Source organism: Metopolophium dirhodum, chromosome 1 (assembly GCF_019925205.1).
Source record: "Metopolophium dirhodum isolate CAU chromosome 1, ASM1992520v1, whole genome shotgun sequence".
NCBI classification, from domain to species: domain Eukaryota; kingdom Metazoa; phylum Arthropoda; class Insecta; order Hemiptera; family Aphididae; genus Metopolophium; species Metopolophium dirhodum.
The window spans coordinates 74,149,515-74,175,954 of NC_083560.1; the positions used below are offsets into that span (position 1 = coordinate 74,149,515).

The window sequence follows — 26,440 nt, forward strand, 5'->3', positions numbered from 1 at the left end:
GGCTCTCTACCTCTACCTATAGTCTTAATCATGAACTAAGATAGTATGGACTGGCGACGGTGTTAATATTTGCGGTCAAGTTATTCAACGGTATTTCTGTAGTGGAAGAAATTTAGTGACTGAAACGCTATCTATTTGAAAGTATTGACACTCTTTCAAATTATACAACATATTAAAATGGTTTGAAATTGTAAGCCACAGATTATCGATTTCTTATTGAAACATTGCTGATCACTGATCAGCGTATAAAAATTAAAAATATTTTTTAATTAAATAGTTATATACACAGTCAAAACATTCACGATTCACTAACTGTTCTCTTAAAGTGTTACATCTTACAATAAGTTAAAATTGTACATGCTTGCACAAGAATCAAGTACCCACGGCCACTTTCAAGCGCAACACGCCCAGACGCCCAGTGTGCACCGGGCCAAAACGCCCTGACTGAAAAACTGTCTGGGCATATAACAGTTAAAATAAAATTTTTTGATAAATAAGATTACAATCATTTATATATGTGTAAAACTGTATAAGTAGATTGTATTACAGCCGTATAGGTATTAGCGTTTATCATGAACTTATACTAATAATAAATAATAAACACGATTTAATATTTATATTATTATTTACGAATTCGCCGACCGGCGAACGAACGGAACACAGTTGAATAGTTGATACTTGGTAGTTCATGAAAATAACACTACGATCGCTTCGGTTGCAAGATTTCCCTCTCTACGGAATTACGTTTTAAAACATGACCGCACCACTACTACCCGCCCATCATGTCACCACCAGTTCATATTATCTTAGTTCATGGTCTTAATGAAATGTTATCATCGGATATAGTCATATAGCCCATATAAGTATAGTGCATAGAGCTCATTTTCTAACCTTGACGACCAATAACCATAGAAATATAAAGGCATAAAGTAACATAGTAATATTATGCCTGTGCCAATAAATTGTTCTATGCCAATAATAACGATACAGCTGTTTAGTAGTGTTTACTGTTAATATCACATATGCCACCTAAGACCTAACTAGTAACTACGTTACGTGCATAATGTATGTTATAATTATAATTTTTTGCAGATGCCAGTGTGTTTTTTTAAAGTGTAAACATATTTTTACCTAATATACTAGGAAACTACTCTCTAAAAGGATAACATATCCGTTCCAAACGTTCAACTATACATAAACCTACTTAATCTAATATAAATTATTAAACATGCAGCAGACATGGCAGTCGAACGAATCACTGGTGGATGCGTGGCAAAATTGGAAGGAGTTCATAATATTTTTTTTTGTAAGTAGACAATCTTAACTAAAGTAAGTCAATAGTAAGAAATCCCAGTTAATTTTAACTTTATTAGAAAAACTGACAAAAATTACAAAAAGCAACAGAATATAAATACCTATATATAATCCCCAGGACCACTAAAGTATATAATATATTATGAGTCAAAAATATTATATCGATTGTTATTTCATTTATAACAATTTGTAATCCTAATTTAAACGTTGGTAGGTACACCTACCCAAACTTGAAAAAATCAATTTTCTCGTGAAAGTACCGGTGTAACCGTTACTCAGTACTTACCGCCAACGGCTTGTATTGGTTTTAGGTACCGACTCCCACGATTGTTATTGTTATACCGGTGCCATCACGAGAAAATTTATTTTTCCAAGTTTGAGGACAAATGTATAAACATGTTTAAATAAGGATTACAAATAAGTACAAATGAAATAACAATCGATAAGATATTTTTGAATTATATTTTGGGGTACTGGGGTAACGGACTTCGCGTCCACCAGACACAGGGTGCGGAAAGCAGAGCTTAGCACCCAAATCATTTACTCGGGTTTCGGGTTTCAGGTGCTGGATGCATTCGGGTGTTCAAACACTGAAATAAAAAGTTTAAACAAACATTCGGGTTTTAAAAACAGCTATTATTCGGGTTAATTTTGGTTAATACGGGTGTTGAGTAGTCTGGAAAAAATATAGCTTTTGATGACCCCTCCCAAAAAAAAAATAATTCATGCTTAGTTCAGTTTGGTTGGGACCATGTCTATATTTTATATTGCTATTGGCTATATTTGGATTTATTTTATATACTAATAAAGTAATAAATTATAATATTATATATTAGGTATAATAGGATATAATATATTTTATTGGATTTTCTTTTCAAGAAAATAATTATTGAATTCACCTGTGATAATCGTAAGACTGTTCCTGTTAATTAATTATTATTATTAAACAACTAACTAAAGAATCTAACTCACCACAAGAAATAAATACGAATGGTTTGTAATAAACAAAACTATTCGGGTTTCGGGTTAATAATGGTGGTTAATACGAGTGTTTTGAAAACAGAATCATTCGGGTTGTATGGGTTACAGTTGTTTGATTTTTTAAGGGTGTTTAGGGGTGTGAGTGGTTCGGATTAATTCAGGTGCAAGGCCCTGGCGGAATGCACTGTACACCACTCTATTTTTGTTTACGTATTCCTCGCTATACTAAACGATATTTAAAAACAAATTGAAACGGTGCACGTACTATATGAATTATATATTTTACAATAGGTGAGAAGGGTCCGAAGGCCATACAAGAATATGAATGTTTTTTCTTTACCAGGTTAGATACAATTTGTGGGATGGGGATGAGACTTAAACACATCGGGCCCGCTTACAAAAGTGGCGTCCGCTCTATGGGTCTCGTCCGGTAAGCGTGGCCGTAACAGGTGCGCTTGGGGGGGGGGGGGGGGGTCTATGTATGTACAGTTGTCCTGAGAAAGACAATTTTCATGTTTTTCCCGTGGTTATCCGACAGTATTAGCCATCGGCCGGGATGGGTTCAGCTTCGGCGTCGTTGGAGCCGGTGTCCCCGCAGTCTTGGTAAACTATTACGGCGTTGCCTGTATTTACGCCTTGACGCGGATTGTTAGCACTTCAAGGACGTTCGTCAGGTGTCTGTGGTTGAGACAATGCCTGATAACCGATTGACCCTGAGTGGTCTGAACAAGATACATGCCGTCAGTCGTATGGTATAGGCAACCCGTAATTCGTTGCCGGCGGTCTTGCTATCGTTCCGTAGTTGACCTCATTGGAGCGCTTGGTAGCTTGCTTCTACAGCAAGCTGTTCGACTTCGCAGATCGACGTTGGCCGGTTCACTGGATAACGGATTCGGCCGGTGTTATTCAATTTCTACCAGGCTTCGTTACGTTCTTGCTAGGAAATATTGACCGTTTGAAGGTTTGAATTGAAGTGAAGTAAATTGGGGAACGCACCGGTATATAAACCCGTTCACCGCTGTATTTCGGTTTCTTATTGGCTGGCGGTCCTTTGATTAGGCAAGCCCAACTACTCTCGTTTCGATAGTCACTTGGTTATAATGGTGTTATTTTCCATCGGCATAATCCATACATCTGTTAAATGTCTCATGTCTCCTTTCATATGATAATATATGCTGGCCATGAGAATGGCCGTTTTAGTAGTGTTTATTATGTGTGTATTTGTCCCTTAACAAAATGTATATTTTTTAATATAAAGCTAAATATTCATCTAAGTATTCACTTTGGTCTTGAATACTTAATGATATATTATGTACCTGCTATAATGACCAATAGAGCAGTAAGCTTGACATTTTTCAAATGAAAATTTTGTTTTTCATTGAAATTTTCAGCAACATTGAAAATTTTCAACGATTGAAATTTTTCAATTTGTTTTCTATACCACTTAGGTACATCATACACGAATACCAGTAGAGGTAGGCATACGCCGTAGTCATGATTCCAACTTTGTCAATTGTCATAACTTGTAATAAATAATAATAGTATTAAAAATGTATAATTTTACGTGTTCAGTAATTATATTAATAAAAACTGTGGTAATAATGTCAATAATGATAGTGATAAATGATAATTTATATTTATATTTATACATTTTTTAAATTTATAACACCTACAATTTATTAATTTTAATACAGCGTATTTTTATTTTATAAGTAAGTCGGTAAGTGTTTTGTGAAATAAACAAAAATAAAAAATAAAAAACACACATCATTGTAAAATCAAGACATTCATCGCTCCGCTCAGAATCTAAAATATATAATTACAAAATCCATAAAAAAAAAATTTTAAAATTTTCAGTTATTGAAAATTTTCATGAATATTTACAGTTCTATTGACCGATAATAAACAATAAACTAATCAATTTACATGTCATATGTTTTTTTTTCAGATAATTTTACCTATTGAAATAATTGGAATTATAATACTTACAGTGTATAATGGATATGTGTTTGGTGGTACGTATGAATAATTAATATTTTAATAACGTGTCGTTACGAAAAAAAATTGGTACCTATGCCTAGAGCTGGATATCAGTATCACGCAGTACCTACCTACTGCTTGTACTCGCCAAAATATAAAAACAAATATTCCCTCAATTTTTGTTTAGAACTGTGCAGGACGGTGTATGTGCTAATAATATTGTGCTTGGTAATTTCAGCTCAGATAGGAGAGAAACAATAAATTCAGCGCGACAGCGCATACGACATTCGAGCACACGACATTATTATAAGCGTGACAAATCTATAATAATATATATATTTTTTTCTTTATCTATAAATACGAATGATTGGTTTTTTATTCATCGGATTTTAGTACAGTTAAGTTAGGATAGGATTTTGTATTAATTGATTGTATTAAACCGCATTGGTTTAATTAAGTAAAAACAACTAACTTGGTATAACTATAGAGTTAAATTATAATATACTTACGTACAAACCACACGGGTCCGCAATCTACCAATCTATATTGTCGATCTGCAATGATACATTAAAATATAATATAATTTACACTGTCTTAAAAAAACATTGCTTCCACAGGCTTTACTGTTGTCGACCAAAATCGTACCCTTCCCTTTTCGACCAATTCACTTTTCGTCCAAAACACAAAGTTCAATAATAAACTAATATTATATACTTACTGTAGATCTTTATATTATTATACTTATAGACAATTATTAAATATTTATTATACCTAATATAAATTGTATTAAAAAAATATAAAAATAAATAATAATAATTATAATAGGTAATATGAAATTGCTGTCAATAATTATTAAACATAATAGTAATAATATATTGCGTGCAATAATATATTTAAAAAAATAAAATAATATATAATTTTTGTAAAATGATTGCAAATATAATTTTGAAAATTATTTAAATTATAGGTTAGAATTTGTCAATAATTAGGTAAGTACATTTTAATTATAATTACCTATATTTTATTTCTATATTTTATAAATTGTATGCAACTGCAACTTATACTTTAAAAATTACTTATATTTGTTATCGTTTTACAAATATTAAATATTATTTTATTATTACTAAATAATATACCTATATAATTATACACATAGTTTTACATTGTTATAATTATTATTATTTAATTATATATATTTTTTATACGACTTTGATATAATATATGTATAATAATTGTATACAAGTGTAACAAGACCTAAAGTATATTATATTAATTATTTTAAACATTTTGATTTGGCCCAAAAATTAATCGGCCGAAAAAGGAAAGGTACGATTTTGGTCGAAAAGGGAATCGAAATTTTTTCAACTTGGTCAAAAAATGAATAGGCAGAAAAGGGAAGGGTACTTTTTTGGTCGAAAACGGTGTCACCTGCTTCCACAGCGTGTTACACCTTACACCCAAAAATATTTGAACAATATTTTGGAACAGAATTTTTTCCGGGCAATGCCGGATAATTAAGCTTATATTAAATAAACTAAAATTATTATTATAATCAAAAAAATTTCCACACAATTCCAATTTTTAATCAGCACAGCAGCAATAGCTATAGTTATGAGTACTACATTAGATAAACGAGGAAATCTTATATGATCGTCGACCGTCGTTGAATTCGTCAAGTTAACAAAATCTTACCAATTACAACCTAAAAGGAATTTACTTAAGTATTTTATATACCTAAAACATTTGTGATTTATTGAAAGTTTTAATCTATAAAAAAAAATTAATTCCCAAATATATTCGGGAAACCCGTTTATACTTACGAGTATGTCTATTCATTTATTTCGATGGAAACTATAAAATTAAAATATTTTGTTTATTAGAATAGTAAGTAGTCAGGTAGGTACCTAATTATTTTAAAAATATCTAAATAACAAAAAACAAACACGGAAATATGAAATTAAGATCGTAAAATAAAAAAAATGGATAAATGTCGAAATATGCAAAATATGCATCATAAAAGTTTCATACTTTAAATCGTTAAGCCATGAAAAAATTCTCTGCTCACTTAGCATATCAATTAACCAGATAAATATGCAAATACATACAAATCCACGTCTAGTCAAACAAATTATGGAAAATTATACATGGGCCCAAAATGTCCCCCCCCCCCTTACCCCCCCAATAAAATGTTTTGGCTACGTGCCTGAGTGAAGGAGATTATTTTTAAATGTACCTACTTCATTCTATTATATTAATAATTAATTTTCATTTGTTAGTTTTAATTTTAATTAGGTTATAATCGAGCCTTCAAAAAAAGGCCGTTTTAGTGTCCCATCCTGATTATGTTTCCGGTATGTGAGACATAATATTTTCTTTATAATTTTATAATTACATACCAATCAATAATAGGAATGACACGAGACCGCTTTTTTTCTTTTTAACAATATTTAACATCTATATTTTATATTTATATAAATTGTTTAATTTAAGTCATTAATTAATGGGGTCTCTCATAATTGACTAATATTTTTATTCATTATGACGAAAGTAAGAAGAAAATGTAATTTTAAAATTAACGGGTAAAATTATTTTCAAAATAATTAAATTTACAAACTTATGTCTCATGGATTATTTTTCCAAAAAGATAATTTACATTAATACAACCGTACGTATTTATTTAATTTAAAATATTTAACTTTGTTTCTTATTAAGATCATTTTTCAAAACTGGATGAAAATCACAAAATAGCCGAATACAATTTATTTATTGGATCTATAATATTGATCGTGACCAACATCATATTATTATTCATCAACTATGAATCAATACATCAAGTAAATATATACATTTCGAATAATATTTTTAAAAAAATATTTTAACATATCCCACACTCCGGTATGCTTCCATTGGGTAACTTCCCCCCCCCCGTCAATCAAACCACATCCAATTTACTTATTGTATAACTTGTAAATACAGATTGTGAATATACATTTTTGTTCAATAAAAAAAAAACAAAATAGAGCTGTTTGTACAAAATATATATAATATTATTTAATTAATATTTTCAAACTTTTATACATTTTTATATTATTTAATTTTCTCCCTTTAAATTATATTTATTACTTTAGACATACTGGTTGTTAGTAATATTGTATTTTTTATACTGTTAACATAAAGTTGTAACATCTTAATTACTACACTTTATTGTAACTATTAGCTATAGAACCGAGATAAGATTATATTTACATATTGTGAGAATAAGTAACTTAACCCAACTATTATAACATTTAAACATTTATAAATAACTTTTTTAGACTAGGGATGTAAGAAAGATCAAGATATGGCTGATATTCCATTCAATCGGACTTTGTATTTTTCTAATAACCACAGTAAACTTCCATATTATATTGAGATATTTTAGTGTATACAATGAATATTCAGATATATTTATGTCTGTCTTAAGTTGGTTACATTTGATGAGTACCAGTATGTTATTTAAATTTAAAATATCATAAAACTAAATTAATTTTTTTATTAATTTTGTATAGTTCTATGTTTGAGTGTAATTTTTGTCCACTACATATCCTACAAACCAATTGCATCAGCTTATCGCCGTAGTCTTGGAAATGGTCCTTAAACACTTAAACCTGAAGAGTAGGCAACAACACCGATGACAATATAAGTACATATAATTTTTTTTAAATCAATCATAATTCATAAAGATATAGGTATACGTTATCCAGTTATATTTATAAAGGTGTACATCGTTGAATGATCTTCAAAGAAGATCAAATTCCAGATAATTGACGGAATATAAAAATTCATCTACAAAATATATAAATCAGTGTCAATTATATACAACCTCAATCGATGGCTACAACAAATGTTTCTAAAATACACTAACTAATAAATAATTACGCATTAGCTCACAAGTATCATTTCAATATTACCAATTAATAGATTTTATTATAAATCAATACTTTTACTATACGCCTGAAACATTAAAAATAATAAACAAATACAAGTTTGGTCAAAAATGTATTAATTATTATCTTAGACCTGTAGTTCTCAAATAATAATAAATAATAAACAAATACAAGTTTGTCAATTTATCGTGGTCAACATTTTCACACATTCTTAGTCACTTAGGATTGTCTACACATTTATTTTTGATGTAAGTATGGTCAAAAATGTTGTCTTTAAAAAAAAATTTTCTTCGCTTTTCAATCGCTGTTTGTGCTCTATTCGTTTAGTTTATTTATTTTGAAACCCGTGGATATGCGGTTTGTACTTAAAAATTCGCATGGCTAAATATATAGGTATGATCGCAACTTTGTGATACGCAGGGGTCATGGCCACCACTGGCAGTGCATTTTTATATAAATTAGTTATTTGCTAACAAAACCATACAAGTTATTAATTTCTTGGCTAAATAAATCCAAAAATCACTGCCAGCTGAGATTCCTTTACATGCTAAGACATGCAATAATTGTACGTGCGCAGCCCAAAACGAAAATGCGTCTCAATGCGATCATACCTATATACTTAGCAAGGCCGTATATGAGGCCCCCCCGGTGGGTTAGGGGTTCAACCCCCCCCCCACTGAAATATTTTACAACTAATAAATTAAATTTATATAAGTAACTTAATTATAATAATTTACCATGTGGCCATTTGGGTACCAACATGCTAAGACATGCAATAATTGTACGTGCGCAGCCCAAAACGAAAATGCGTCTCAATGCGATCATACCTATATACTTAGCAAGGCCGTATATGAGGCCCCCCCGGTGGGTTAGGGGTTCAACCCCCCCCCCCCCCACTGAAATATTTTACAACTAATAAATTAAATTTATATAAGTAACTTAATTATAATAATTTACCATGTGGCCATTTGGGTACCTAATAATATAATAACTATGTTTGATGGCGATTTCTATAATATAGGTAATATAATATTATTATTTATTATATTATATTATATATAGATAAGTCATACAAGATTAAGGACGTTTTGTCGACAGACGAAACGTCTATAAATACTTAATATATTATCGAACAATAAATTATCGTCTTATCGATCGTATTGTCAATTGTCATTTTATCTCGAAAAACTCCACGATATTGTCCGTAGTGTCAGTACACAGTTATAGCATTATTAATAATTTTATCGTGAACATTAAATAAGTATACCACTACTAATATTTTAGTACAAATTAGTATCAGTTTTGTGCGCGCTGTGTAGCCCTCAAATATTTCTGTATAATTTTTTATTTGATTATTTTAATTATTTAATTATTTAACGGAGTGCAAGCAATTATTCGAAAAGTACATCCAGCAGCACTTTATGTACACTGCAGTGCTCATTCTTTAAATTTAGCTCTCACTTATTCGTGTAGTATTCAACATATTTGTAACTGTATTGGTACCCTTAAATCGATAGGTAATTTTATTAAAGCATCTGCAATGCGCACAGAATTATTAAAAAAATATTATATTAAAGAACAGTTTCCTGAATCTAAATGGACCAAACTTACATCAATGTGTGAAACACGCTGGGTGGAAAATCACGACGGACTCATACGATTTATAGAAATTTATAAAGCAATTGTAAATACATTAGATGAATTACAGTTAAAACGTGATATTGAAACGCCATCAAAAGCTTTACAATTAGGAAAAACTATTATAACTAGTGACTTTGTTAAAAGTATGGTCACAGCTTCTATACTTTTTAAGTATATTACTCTTCTATTACTTTTACTTACTGTGTAAGAATTTACAGTCTGTAAATTGTGATTTGATCGAAGCAATGGAATACGTTGATACTGTGTTACACGAAATACATGATATGCGGAATAATACGGATACTACATTTTCCAAGATTTTTGAAAAAGCAAAGGATCTCATAAAATCAGTTGATAGTGAAGAAGACATAAAAATACCAAGAATCGTTGCGCGTCAAAAACATCGAATTAACGTCATTACAAATTCACCTGAAGAATATTACCGCATAAGAATAGCTATTCCTTTTTTCGACGATTTCATTGAACAACTTCAAGTAAGGTTTAATAATCACAAAAAAACAAATTTCTTCGCTGTACAAGTTGTTACCAAAAATATGCAACAAATTTGAAATAGATGCAAACGACTTCGAAATATATTCTGAATTTCTGGATAAGGAAGTACTTCCAACAGAAATTCAACTTTGGAAAAGAAAATGGTCTAACAAACCAGAAAAAGACCAACCAAATTCAGTTATTGAAGCATACATTAAATGTAATTATGAATATTTTCCAAACATATCTTTTCTTTTGAAGCTTTTAGCTACATTACCAGTTTCGACTTCTACGCCGTACATTTTCAACCATGAAAAGATTAAAAAACTATTTACGCAACTCATCAGGCCAAGAACGACTTACAGGTTTAGCTGTTTTGAGTGTTCATAGGCAAATTCATATCGATCCGGATGAAGTTATTGATCGTTTCGCCAAAGAAAAAAACCGACAAATAGATTTTGTGCTATAAAATATTTTTTAAATTAATAATTGTATATAATATTATAATTTACTTTAAAGTAATTATAATGCATTAACATAATAAAATGTGATTTTTTTTAAATAAGTGTTTTTTAAATTACTTAAAATGAAAATATTATTTGAATTAGTGTACAAACCAGTTTAAAAAAAAATTTACATTCCTACAAATGTAAAATACCTAGTATGTTTCATTATTATTATTATTATTATTTTAAATATTTGTATTATTTTGGTTTTCAGTGTTCGTAATAATTATATTAAAATACAAAAAGTATTAATAAGTATATATATTTTTTTTATTACAATTTATTTATTAGTTACGATTTTGTATTATTTTTTTTTTTATAATAATAATTTAATAAGATAAAAAAGTATGTTATTTGTATTCGTATGATAAAATTTTGTTATTTAACCATAAAAAACATTATTATTTTTTAAAATATTATTTACATAATTTGTTTTTAGTTAATTAGTTTATAGACCATTTAAAAAATTTATTTTACTGATACCTACCTATACCTACTAAAAATTAAATTTGAATCAGTAATAATATAATATAATAATATATTTTCATAGTAATTTAATATATAATGGTAAGTGGCACGCTAAATGTGGGGAGGAGGCACGTTGGTCAGTATTGTAGCTAATGAAAAAATGTTGTGGTGTAAATGTTTAGACAAATAAAGTAAGTAATAACAAAATTTTTGTTCCCCATCTGTATTGATAATTACTAATTAGTATTATAAATATCATATTATTATCATAACTACAGTAAAATATACTATTAATCTGACAAGAATTTTGTTTGTTAAATAGCAACAAGATGATTGTCAAACAAATAGGAATTATTGACAATATAACCAGAATTATTTTTAATTATCATCTCATCATAATTAAAATTTTAGATATTATGTTGGTTTGACAAAAATCTTGTTGGCTATTTAGCAACAAGATATTTGTCAAACCAACCTAGTTTCTTTAATATGATCAGGATTTTTCTTTCAGTGATAATTTATCAATCAAGACATCGATCAACAAAATTAATTTTAAGTATGTTGATATAAATACAATTAACAAATTTTGGTTGTTTAAAGTTAAAAAAATGTACAATGGTGGATGTTGTTAAATTTGAATTCAATGATATAATATCATTGTATAAGAAAAACGATTCTGAGCGAAAACGGTCAGTCAGCCTATGATATTACCAAGTATATTTGATGATATTATTGTGAATAAAGTAATTTATATGTAACTTATTTAAATTAAATTGTTTAATTAAATTGCCTTGTTTTAAAATTTCAATCCTTAGCTATAAAAGTTGAACATTTTATAAATTTTTAACTACAAAATAATTATTAAATTTTAAATTTGATAAATTTTGTCAAAATTTGATCTTTAAATGCTTATAAAAAAATATTATGCTTATGTATTTTTAATATTTTTCAACTGCTATTGTAACAATATATCAGGAGCCTTGCATTAAATTATCATGCTTTTTACCCAACAAATAAAATTTTATTGATATTTATAGGAAAAAAAACTAAAATATTAAGAACTGACAATGTCCGTAAACATCTCAAAAAGAGTCAAATTATTTTCAAAATTTTATCGTGTATAGAAAATGCTAATATAAACATTCAGTGAAATTTTCAATTATCTACATTCATACGTTTTTTAATTACAACAAAATAAAAAAAATCGTTACACGATAAATCGAGTAAATATCAAATGTTGTAAGAATATGAATTTCAAACAATCATAAAAATTTAATTTGACTTTCAAGTAGACATTTTTTTTTTTAATAAAGGTAGATAAACTTATGGATAATCTTGTATTACATTTTAAAATCTTAGATGTAAAAAGAAAACTTTTTATGAATTCTCAACTCAAAATAATTTGTTAATTTTCGTGACTTTTCCGTATTTTGTCAAGATTTGAACTTTAAATGCTTATAAATAAAAACTGTGACTAAGGATTTTTAATTTTTTTCAAATATCATTGTAATATAGTAGCTTTTTATTAAATTTTCAAGCTTTTTTACCCAACAAATAAAGTTTTATTGACATCCATAGAAAAAAATACTTATACAATTGAAAACTGAAAATCTTCCTAAACAGTTCAAAACAAATCAAAATATTTTTTAAATTTTATCGTGTATAGAAAATGCAAATATAAAAAACCAGTGAAAATTTCATGTATATACGTTCATTTGTCTTAGAGTTACACCAAAAACAAAAATCGATTTTCTCAAAAACAGATTTTGCGTAAAAATTCCCGTTCTTCCTTAATTTTTCTTTTGTTTTTCACAGCGCTTTAGAAAACTACTGGGAAATTTACTTTTGACCCCCCCCCCCCCCAAAGTACTAACTAGATTTACTTCCCCATCAAAAAAGATACTGTTGAAGAAAATCCAAGCACTTTTACTAAAAAAACACACATCATTGTAAAATCAATACATTCATCGTTCCACTCAGAATCTAAAATAGAAAAGGTAACACAATATATAAAAAACCATACTTTGATATAATATTAAGAGAAAATAAATTAGTGATATTGTATAATATAATATTTTTTATAACATATTTTGATCATATTTATTAATGTTACATATATCTGCATGAAATAAATGTATCAATTACATAAAAAAACATTAATTTAACATAGTTAAGCATTATATAAAAATAAAGTGGATTGATGTGATACCTATGCAAAAATAAAGTTGATAATTTACGCATTATTAGAAAATAGTTATTACAAATTTTTAACTAATAATACTGAGTTACATACTAATTCAAAGTATAGAATACAAAACTATAAATGGTTATTATAAAACTTAATTAACCAAAAATAAAAAAATATATGTATACTTTAGTTTTAAGGTTGGAATAAATAATCCTAAATAATTGTTAGAATTTATCAATTTACCCAATTTACCGATATAAGGTCATTTTGGACATAATTTATCAATGCCGACAGTCCATGTGACCTTTGCACTTCACGGAATTACTGAGGCTCGTCCCTGGGGCACCTGTATTTCCGTGCGTACGCCAAGCTGGTTCTGTGGCCATTTATCGCGGCAATTATGTACGTCCTCTCAGGCCAGGGGCACCCGTTTTCCCGGGTGTACTTCAAACACTCCAGATTACCCGATTTCGCGGCCATGGGGCACGCCATATTGTCGCCCCATCCAACGCCGATCTCGTGAGCAAGTTTTAGGCAATCGATGTGATTGTGCAACGCTGCCTCCTTGCATATGTTTTTAAACTTCTTATAAATATTTGTTTTAAACGTCATTTCATACTTACGGCTCAATTTTATGAACAGGGTCTGCCTAATAGTTTTTTTGTTGTCCCCGTTTAGTTGTTTGTTGAGTTTTATTATTTTGAACAGCGACCAGCAATATTGTTGCATATCGACCTCCGGGGTTTCCATTAAGTCGAACTTCTTACGCTCGCTCTTGTTGCAGGCGTAGTACGCTGTTTTCAATAGGCTCGGCGGTTCGGACATTTCTCTCATTGTCCGACGACGTAGCTGTGCGCTCCAAACATGCGGTAGAACAGCTTTCTACACGTACGCAAAAGAAAACCCGAAAAGACATAACACATAAGCGGAACTAGACATTTTTATTGGACTAGGAGACTTTTCCCGATCAATTCAGACATGTAGTCTTAGAAATGGCATGGAGGAGGAGGTGGAAAATTCATTGATATCTTTTTTTAACACTAATTTGTATACGATTTTTATTTAAAAATTCAAATAATAATTATAATACGTATATTGTATAAATATATAATATATAATAATTCATGTTAAGTTCATGTTGACAATAATTTACGGTTATTTGATGGAATACAGTCAAGCGTAGATATAACATATTTTATTATTAATAAATAATAATTTATACAATTCTGAAAACAATAGTGGTACTGAAATAATACTACAGTGTTTATAGTTCTATGTTTTATTTCAGTATTTAAAATACCTAACCACAATCGAACGTTGGCACGACATTATAATATACCTTAGGGTGGAGGTGAGCAGGGCATTGTGTATTATATCCATTTAATACATTACGTATTGAGCTAAGCAATGTGATAAACAGTTCGGCTCCCGTGTAGGGGGTTTCATCGATTCCGCCAGACCTTTTTATACTTGAGGATAAGGTTTATCGATTCCGCCAGCATCGATTCTGCCAGTGCAGGTAGTCTAAAATCAACCTATCGATTCCGCCAGGGAAAAAATAATCTTCCCGAACAAAAATGTTAGTTTTATTTTACTTACATAGCTATATTATAAATATTATATGAAATACCTGTATAAAAATGTTATTGCTAATTGATGATAATCTAACTACTAATAGTATTGTCCAACACTAATCTGGTTAGTCTCGATCTATCCTCGTGACTCGTGTCATTATACTTCGTAATAATAAATTTCGAAATCGTAGCTGGTGAACAAGAAAATGACTTAGTTATTTGTCAAAATGAAAAATTTTTTATAACAAACTTTGTGAAATATTCAAGTGCGTATAAGTGGAAATGTGTTAATAAAAAGTGTAATGCAAAAATATACGTAAACGGACATTTTAAAATATGATATTGACCATAAAAACCGCGAAAAACAGCCAATAAATGTATTGAAAAAAAAAAACTATTTTCAAACCAACTCAAAATATTGATTATTTATTTATTTTTTATATTTAAATTAATTATTGCATTATTTTATATATATATTGTATTGTATTAATTATTATACTGATTATTTATTTATTTTTAATATTTTAATGAATTATTGAATTATTTTTTAGATATATTATTATTATTATTATAACAGAAACAGGTTGACAGCAGTAGTTGCCAGGTTGAGGTAAAAATTGGTAGGTGGCGCAATCGATAGGTTGTTTTTAGACTACCTGAACTGGTGGAGTCGATACTGGCAGAACCGATGCTACATTGGCGGAATCGATAGGTCCCCCCGCGTAGTGATGCATACTGGAAAAAAATACATGTGTCAGTAGTCCAGGTACCTAATCTATATATTATTACAAAGCGCGATTAGCCTGGGCCAAGGCATAGTATTGGCCCAGGCCGTATTTCCGCCTATGTTCAAACATACATTATTATATTATAATCATTGAATAAATTACATTTAAAATTTAAACAGTGTGTAGATAGTAGATAGGTACATCGAATTATATACGATTTCATCGATGTATATCGAATAGGTATATCGGTTTACGTCGTAATATCTTTTTTTTTTTAGTAACAATATTTTTAAATTTATTTTGAATTATCGTTTTCACAAATCTAATATTTTCCTAATTTCATACAATTTTCTAAGCGATCATTTTTTTTTTTATGTGACCATATCAGGGGCGTGCTTAAGTTCATTTTTATGGTGATGGATTTGTGAACCCGTTTTAACTCAATAATTTAAAAAAAATTAATTGAAGCTAATAAAAGTAAATAATATTATAATAGTAGGTATATTTTTAGACATGCGTCTTTGTTTAATAATGTTAAAGATTAATTATACATATTATTCTTATTATTCTCATTAAAAAAAAAAATACAAAGGTACATATTTCATAACTATGTAGGTGTCAGGACGGTTGAATGATAAACGAACACGTTTTATGAACGACACGAATTTTATTGAATATATAAAAATTTATTTTATTAACAATCAATGCACGTAGTTGGATATTCGTGAAGCTGCCCCCCCCCCTCACTTTAACCCAGGAACTTCAAACCTCTTTAGAAAAATTGCTACTTATTTGCTAGAATTTACTATGGAGTTTTTAGAATTTGCACGGCTTCCGTTTTCCCAAAAAAAAATTTTTTCGTCGTTGGTCCAACTGACGGTCCGAGCTTCGAGTTTTGATAACGACCGCGAAGACTATATCTAGAGTCCAATCTTACAAAGATCAAAAGATAGTAGTACCTACTTTTATTATTAAATAGAATTCTTTCGTGTTAAATTTATTAAATTTAATAAAAATTAAATAATGTATTATGTATAGGTACAGCCTAACAGCCTTTATAAAATATAATTTCTAAGTTTGACAATTGTTTTTATACTTTTTGAAGATTAAATAGATATCAAATTAAAATAAATATAATAATATACCTATAATAGATACAGTATGTTAATTAATTGGAAAGTCGGTAGCTCTAATTTGTTATATCATGTAGATATTTTAGTACTGTTTTTTTAATGTATTATATGACTATATATAATTATATGATGATATAAAAAGTCTCCCTTTACCAATAAGGTCTAACATTTTTTTTTCAAAAATTCGTTTTAAATATTTTTTGGTTTTTTAAAAATTTGAAAATAGCCATCTCGTAGAGTTATCTATTTATAATAATATAAAAAAAAACCAATTTTAGAATCGTTTGAATTTTGAATGAACGGAAGAATTTATATTTTTAAAACTACAATATATGTTTTCCACACTTTTATAACTAATGCTAATCCAATAGGTAATAAAATATACAATGCTCGTTGAAATCGTATGTAATATTTTTTTTTTTTTTGTTATTGCTAATATATATTAACCATTAACTGCACGAGTCGTGATATTTGTAACAAAATTAGGTACATGTCACTGAATAACTTGACCATTTTTTAATTACAGCTCTAATTTCATTACAAAGATCATGCCACCGCAAGGGTCTATAGAATTTGACTTGTGCATAGAAGTTCATGCGATGTATATTTTTTCATATTGAAAAAGGCTATTAACTTAACCCGATGCGTATTATTATTGGGTGATGAGGAAAATTCACTCACGGACAACGTACCTACTTAGTGCCCGTTATACAATCATAGTTTAAACCTCGGTTACGCTTAACCCACTGATTTTACCGGCCGAATTCCGCGGTTTAACCTTAGTTTAGCTATTGTGATACGGGCCCTTAATATACCTACTTAAAATATCAAAAAATGCAAATTAAAAGTTTCATTTTTTGATTTTCCGATACGTAAAACAAATTTTGTGCTTGGAAATCATTGTTTTTGAAAATTTATTTTGAATTCAAAATGCTATTTGCATTGAAATTCACTTCCTAATTAATGTAATATAATTTCTGCAAATACTAACACGGATAACGGATAACGAGAGTAACAAATAAATGTTTCTTTGTCCGCCGCTCGATATGATGCGCCGAGTAAACGCATTATATTCTGGGCCCCTGATACATTGAAATACATATTGAGAAAACTCCCAGGTTGAAAAACTTGCTTATCATTTTGTGGCCTTTGTTATTGTTATCGATATTTGATTCTTGGCCGGGCCGACTGTACTCTGTACACCGCGGTTATGCGACCGCCCACCCAGACTGACTGTATCCCAGACAGCAAATGTTTGACTGAAAATATTATTAAAACATTATAATATTATTGTAATAATATTATATAATGTTATTATAATATTATCATTTCAAAATGGTGTCTGGAATTAAATATATGAATCGCGCCTATGGACATTATACATGTCCTAATTTCAGTGGCGTATATTTTGTTCATGGCGGCGAATGATGCGGGGGGGGGGAGGTTGAAATAAATAATAATACACACACCCATGGGGGCCCGAAGAATTAAATAACACAATGACAGTAAAATATATACATTATTGTATTTTTAATATCTCCAAACTTTTATAATGATCTTGTTGAATGTAAAGGTTTATGTAAATCAAGCACAAATAAGAATTAATAATTAGACGCAAATAAACAAATATATCAAGCTAAATATGAAACAAACAATGTCGAACGCTGCCGCAAAAAGTCAGAATTCGGAATACCAAACAGAATACCAGATAATGAAAATTATTGAACAAAATACTTTATGCATGATGTATGTATTATATAAATACTGTAAATAGTTCACAGCTACAAATGTTAGTTCTGTAGGTACGTCCAATGGCGGACACAGTTAAACAGCTAGAGCTACCATCTACCTATTATAGGGGTATTATACGACAGCTATAAATTACGAATGTTATTAATTTGGAGCCCGGAATACTGTCGGTCTGACTAATGATTAGGCCCCTGGCCCCGGGATAGTATTTCAATGAGCCTCTTAAAAAAAATTATTTTTTCTACAACATTTCACAGAATTTAGAACTGTGACTGGATATATTAATTACTTACAACATTTATTGTAAAAACACTTCTAAACAGAAATGTTTTTGTCATATAGTTACTTGTCATATTTCATAGTATCGAATACTCATTTACTCACTTTTTTTTTTTATTATTCAATCAAATATTTTAAATATAAATAGTATTATCGTAGATACATCATATAGTTTATATCATAGATATCAATCCCCAATGATTTGATTTAAAAAGAATGTTGGATAGAACAGATGAAGTATTTGGTTCAAGACTTTAAAACAGTTCTCAATTTATCATTTAAAGAGTAAATATAAGAATAATTAATACATATTTGAGTTTATAATTATATCATTTCAATGTTTTAGATTTTGGTCTACAATTGTTTTCAACAAACAAGCTACTATGGGATTATGTACATTTCTTCAAGAAGCTGCTCTTCCTCTTCACTTGATAGATCAACTTCCACAGGATGGTGATATGTTGATCATTTGCAATGATTTGATAATTTTGCTTATAAATTATTTAAACGACTAACTAAATCCTCTGAAAACTAAAACAACAAGCAGAAAAACTAAGGGATGTATTTGTATCAGTCCATAAAGATTTAAATAAAATCACAGCACAATTAAGCAATTACATGATCTCGACAAACAATAAACTAATACATTTGAAAGACAGTTTTAAAATATTTTTTAACAAAGAGAAAAAAAATGATTTAATGGATAAAAACAAAACCGACAAAGAAATAAAAGGGGTAATGGAAATTATTTTTAATATAATAACAATGCTCATTAAATGTATTAATTATGAAAAGGAGATAAGTACAAAATAACATTGTAAAATGGAGAAAATACCACCAAGAATAAATTATATAGACACCCTATATACAGATTTACAAAAAATATCCGAATTATCAAAAAAAGACGGATTTAAATTAGCAAAAAACTAGATAACCTGTCTTTATATTATAATATCCCAATAACAAAATGTCAATTCTCAAAAATAGAAAACTTAATAAAATTAAAAATCCTTATTCGTGAATATAATCAAGTTGGAAACTATTTTAATATATACCATCACATTTCAAATTCCAAATTTCAACATGTATAATACACTCAGAAAAAACATACATAGCAGTAAATACAATTAATAATGAACAAAAAATTATTTCAGGCATAGAACTCAAACATTGCGCCCCTCCAGTGATGGATTTATGTTATACACCAAAGATTTCTTCAGACATCACCCTAACACCACAATGTGTAAAAGTGATTTTTAAAAATTTACCTTTAGAAGAAATAAATAAATATTTTTACTTCCAGTGCGTAACACAAATTAAAAATTAAAAAAATTACATTTCCCTATGATCATGAATAAATAAGAAATACAGAAACAATTATTCCTAGAATGTACCTATGCGAATTAAGTAATACTAATAGATTAACTATACCCATATCCCGGACAAATATAAAATCACTACAAATCATACACGAAGAACAGAAAAATAAAATATTTTTTACGAATCTAACAGAAATATTGAACAAAGACTGGACTAAAGATATACCAAATTTCCACATAAATAAAAAAATAAAAGACTATGACCACTATTTCAAAGATATCGTTTTAGATGGGATGCCAAATAAATAAAAAAAATGCATTTTTAGGGGATATAATATACATAACATGGCTATAAATATTAACCATAAGTATAATTTTTATCTGCTATAAAATATACCCTGTGGTAATAATAATACAGTTACTAATGCTAGCCCATGCATTACCCCCACATATTCCTCCCAGACTAAAAAAGAAATTAGATAAATAAATAAATATATATATAATAGCTAGACTAATAATGAACTAAATAAAGATAACTTATTAAACAACTTTTTTCGGCACTGGAGAAAAATAATAATCCATAGAACAGAAACGCCTATGAGCAAGTAGACTGGAAATAATCCGCACATAGAGAAAAGAGAAACAACACAGCTGTAAGTCCATAACTCGTACAACAAAATGTTCTATAAAAAAAAACAAATGAATATATATATATATAAAGGAAACAAAGGCCAATAGGCATACCTATACCAGACATATTCAGATATCCAAAATTCATCCAGAATAAAGGTAGAAAAACACCATTCTCCCTCCTAAATTTTGTCACCAATAATCCAAACCTAAATTTATCACAGAAGCACAGTGTAAAAAAAAAATAGAGAGAATCTCCTTCTTTATCTTTCTATGTTTGTAAAATAGTAATGTTGTAATAGTGTAATAATTACACATATTACACATTACAATGATTGTAATTTAACTTATAAAAATAAATAACACTATTTTTACAATATTAAAATATGAATACATTTTAAATTAAGTTACATATTTTGTAATATTATCAAGATGTATGTAATAATTTCACCTGTAATATCATAAAAAGTGTAATAAATTGTCAATAAGTAAAGCTATAAAATAAATATATATTATATAGGTATATATTGCTACCACACCTGCTTGTTGTTTTATACTATATTGTAAAAATAAGTATAATAGTAAAAAGTGTAATAAATAATAAAAAAAAAAAACTAATTTATCTAAAGTTAAAATAGTGTACACTGTACAGTGTACATACACAACATGTTATAACAAAATGCATAGCTCATAGAGAAAAAAAATGTTCTATTGTTTAGAAACACACAAAACCACAATTTTATTGTCATAAAATATAGGGTTATTTTAATTAGGGGAAAAAATAATTTAGTTTAATTATTAAATGTACAATTACAATTCCACATCCTGCCTCGATAATCCACAGAGACGTCTTAAACAAACTTGGCCTAGAGATCTTTTAATTTAATCTGTCAGATGACTCTACTGAGTGCTCTCTTAATCTGTCAGTCCTGCTATGTATGTATCAAAATTTGTCCGCAATCAAAATTACTTATTGTACTTAGTTTGTGTTTAGATTGTAATTATATTTTAATAAAAAAAAATTATATTATATATACCTTGTATACAGAGTATAACAAGAAGACCTGACAGATGAAATAACTTTTGATCTAATCAATATTTAAAATTGTTTTTTTATATATATAATTTATATTTACTTGTGTTACATGTATAATATTAAAATAATATTTTTATTTTTTAATACTGATAATTTGGATAAATTCAAAATTGCCAATTTGTGTATCTGATTATAAGAATAATTTTGATGGAAAAAACATTTATCTAAATCAAGTAGTTTATTTTTTAGAATTTCTTAAAATATCAATGTCTTTTTGTTTATATTAATTTGGAACGTAACAACTTTTTTCAAAATATTATTTTTGGGAGTTTGCTAACGCAAGTTTCAATATTTCTTAAATTATTTACTAATCATATAATCTTAACAAATTTTGTCATACGATTAAATAGCTTCATTTTTTTTTCAGGTCTTCCTGTTACATCTTGTATATTGTATATAGCACTAAACAGTTTACATACATATAAAAATAATGAATACAATTTAAAAAAATTCTGAATTTTATAATTTTTTTTACCTGATTTTTACATTTTGATTGAAACACTAATTCTGTTTACTTGTTATGTGGAACACCGGTTAATAACCACAATAACCCAATAACTATAGGCTATTATGGTTAAAGTGTTAAACTGTGTCATTAATATATTATTGGTTTTAGAAAAGTTAACATGCAAAGTCCTCTGAACAATTTTGAATTTGAATATTCAAATTGTACCAAAAAGTAATTTAGTTATTTGTTGTATTAAGTTAAATATAAAATAATCTTTAATTATATTTAATACAATTATAAGATAGAAAATAATATATAATAATATAATTATAATTTATAAAGTATTAGTATATAGTATATTTATAAACAATAATTTGTTTCATACTATCTTAACAATAGTTAACTTCATTCCTCGCAATCATAATTAATTTAAAAAATGATCAAATTGTTATGCAGTTGTGTAGATTTCATCCATCTGAAACTGATAATGACAAAATATATTTATGAACTGAAGAAAACATGATTGAGTAGTCCATATTATATACATTGATGTCCTATTTTATCTGGAACCCTCTTTTTCTGACTATAAGAAACAAAAAATACATTTAATTGTAATACTTGTAAACATATATTTTTAAGTGTAACTATAGAAAATAATGTGTAACACTGTAACATAACTAACGCAAATTAAGTGTTATTTATTTATTATGAAAACGCCTTGGAGAGTAAACAGTATGATATACTAACATAGTCAACATATGTGTGTAGTTGTGTTATTGTTATATAATGCATTAGATATACTCTAAACTTATATTATTATTTCTATCATAATTGAGTATACTTTATTCCAAATAAATGTGGAAAAACTGTGCAGCCTCGGAAAAGTAGCATCCTTGTGATTGGCCAGTAATCAACAACCGCTAACATAACATGCACGAACGCGGCAAATTTTTATTATGATTTTTTTCTAACTTATTTTGAATAGAATATACTAAACTTTTAAAGTACATAATTACAATTTCACTGTAAACAATAATAAAATACTATATTTATATTAATAATTCACAACAATTAATGATAGGTAATACATTATGGTAATTGCAACACTACAGAACTTACATAATCTGTGTTATGAAGGTTTTTTGAATGTGGTTGGTGTACATAATAATATAATATAAACTTATGGTATGTTTATAAACACGTTTTTTTCTCAAAATGTTAACGATAATTTAATGTTAATTCCTCATAACCGCCATGAATTTCAAAAATGATCAAGTAATTATTCAATTAGGTTTTATTCATCTTAAACTCATAATACATAATTAATACAAATTATTGAATTGATTTTAAATTGAATGAACAGTCATAAGAATTAATTTATAATAGCATTTTTAATAACTTAGTCGAACTTCTCCGAACTGAAATTGTATTGATTTGAACTTATAATAATAGATTTTAGGTATCTTTTTAAAGATGATATACAATATATAATGATGGATATGTATTCTGTAAATTAAATCCACAAAAAAACAACACATGGACCTGAAAGATATAAATTATAAATATATTATATATTCTATATAAAAAAATTTAGTATTTTGTGTCATAAAGTTACCAGCAATGTCCCAAAATTAATCACATCCAATTGTCAAAAAATTGAATTTCCAAACTTGTTATGTGTTTTTTTGAAATTTAAATATATTCAGGCCCTCCGTACTATTAAAATTGGATACCGGTTCAGCAATGTATTACCTACAAATTAAAAGTTTGTTAAAAATATGTCGGTGCACTATTTGTTTTCTCTCTGACTTATGAGCAACAAAACAAATTTGTGTACAACCGATCCAATTTTATAATGTTAGCTTTAATAAACATAGTAAAAAAGTATTTTCTAAGAAACCTTACAGGTATATTTGTTTATATTTTATTTTTAAAGCAAGTTACGGGTATTTTAAGTTTGTAATATAATTGATTGAACATAGTTATTTATTTAATTTGACTAAACTGGCTGAGCTTAATGGACACAAATATAATTCCACACACACAATTAGATATATTATAATATAACTATAAAACATAATATCAGACAATAATATAATATAGTCATACAGATAACTCACTTTTAAATTAAAATATCAATATATCCTATGAGGTGCCCACAATAATATTCTTACCTTTAAGTTTTAGGATTCACTTTAATATTAATGATTTTAGAACTTGAATTACAATTTACAATCTTTATAATGTATACTTGGTCTGTAGAATAATTATTGTCTTAAAGAAAATCAACTTCTGAAAATTGTTCAATACATTGGCTCGACTTCCTAGTTCCTTGTACGTACGGAACCTACATCATATTATTATATTTCAGTTTTGAAAACCATGATATCATACATTGTGAGAACTAAAAAACAGTAACAGTAAACCATTAAGTGGCTTTTAGCAAACATTTAAAATTGTAGAGACCTCACACAATTACTTACATTATACTTACGTCAAATACTTTAAATTACGTATGTCGTGTGGTGTATGAGACGCGACTACTCGAGTGAGACATAAAGTTTCTGTAACAAATAAAGTATAAATAAAAGTAAAACTAGCCACTAATCACCATAAGCAATAATTATTTTTTTATTGACTTAGCCAGATGTTGATAAGAATATGTACGATGTGTTGCCTATACAAGTCCCAAACATAATACAAAATTGAAAATAATATAATCTATTTTAATCTAGAGTTTATACAATCTGTACATAAAAAAAAGTACAATATGCATAAATTATGTTTTTGTTAAAATTATAATATACGTAGTAGCTTGAGTATTTTGAGCGAAGAACCAACCAGCGAAGGCACTTCCAGATATAGGCAGTAGTTGAATATTGTTGAATGTATTATAGTACGATACTTTTTTTCTATAACGAGGTATATTTGTACAAGCTCACCTAAAAGTTTTATCACATAATAGCTGAAAATACAAATCAATACTTCTAAAAGCACAGAAGTCATAATAATATATTATTATTTTTAAGTAAAATATATTTGACGTTTTTACACTTCTCCTTTTTTGCGGTGTTTTACCGGTTTATTTCCTTGTCAATTTTTACCTAGATTCATGCGGAGGGGTGGCCCAAGGAAGGGAAGGGTACATTTTGATCGAAAACAGTGACGCACGTACAGAGTACAGACCATAAGTGGTAATCGGGGGAGGGGGGAGGCTTGAGGGGGCTAAGCCCTACCCAGAAGTTAAAAGTACAAGTCTTATCATCACTTATCATCATAGCTTATGGAACGATCTTAATTTATTTATATAATATTAATAATAACCGGCATTGGTCGTTTCAGCAGTAGTCCCGTCTAGGTTTCAATGAAAATACGTAATAATACTAATAATATGCTATTTTTTTAAACTAATTATTATGATTTATGGAATTTTTAACTGTAAATATCTTCAAAATCAATAGTCAATATAATCGACAAATTTGAAGTATTTTTGTTTTTCCCCGCATATTGCATTGAATGCTTAAAGTTAAGGTTTTATAATTATGTCTAAAAAATTAAAATTTCAACCAGCTCTAATACGTAATACCTTTATGTAAGTAATTATATATTACAAAATATAACATATTACACTAGTACCTAGTGTAATGAGCATTTAATGCTCAGCTTCCCCCTCCCACCCTATTAATTTCACCAAATTTCCGCTTATCTTACTGACTGCTATAGCTGCTGATGGCCAGAAAAGAAAAAGATGCCACTATAGAGCTAAAGAAAGATTCATAGATAAATTAATAGACAAAAAAAATGTTCAGTGTCTGACGAAAAAAATTGGCCACCAATTGTCCGTAGTTATAAAATTATGACGACGGTGGTCATATAGCATACGGCATTTTTAGACGGAGGCAAATATTTGTCCGTTTACCGAAATAATAAATATTAATTTTTGCAATTTTTTCAATTTTATTTTATTTTAATATCGATGACAAACGTC

General features: G+C 28.2%; 1 protein-coding gene across 1 annotated transcript; it reads left to right on the forward strand.

Annotated features, from left to right (window-relative positions):
* Positions 1 to 1,228: 1,228 nt before the first annotated feature.
* LOC132934324 (uncharacterized) lies at positions 1,229 to 7,912 on the forward strand. Its single transcript, XM_061000617.1, has 5 exons — positions 1,229 to 1,306; positions 4,244 to 4,310; positions 6,988 to 7,109; positions 7,590 to 7,761; positions 7,824 to 7,912. Exons 1-5 carry the CDS (start codon positions 1,229 to 1,231, stop codon positions 7,910 to 7,912), a joined length of 528 nt encoding a protein of 175 aa, XP_060856600.1.
* The last annotated feature ends 18,528 nt before the right edge of the window (positions 7,913 to 26,440 follow it).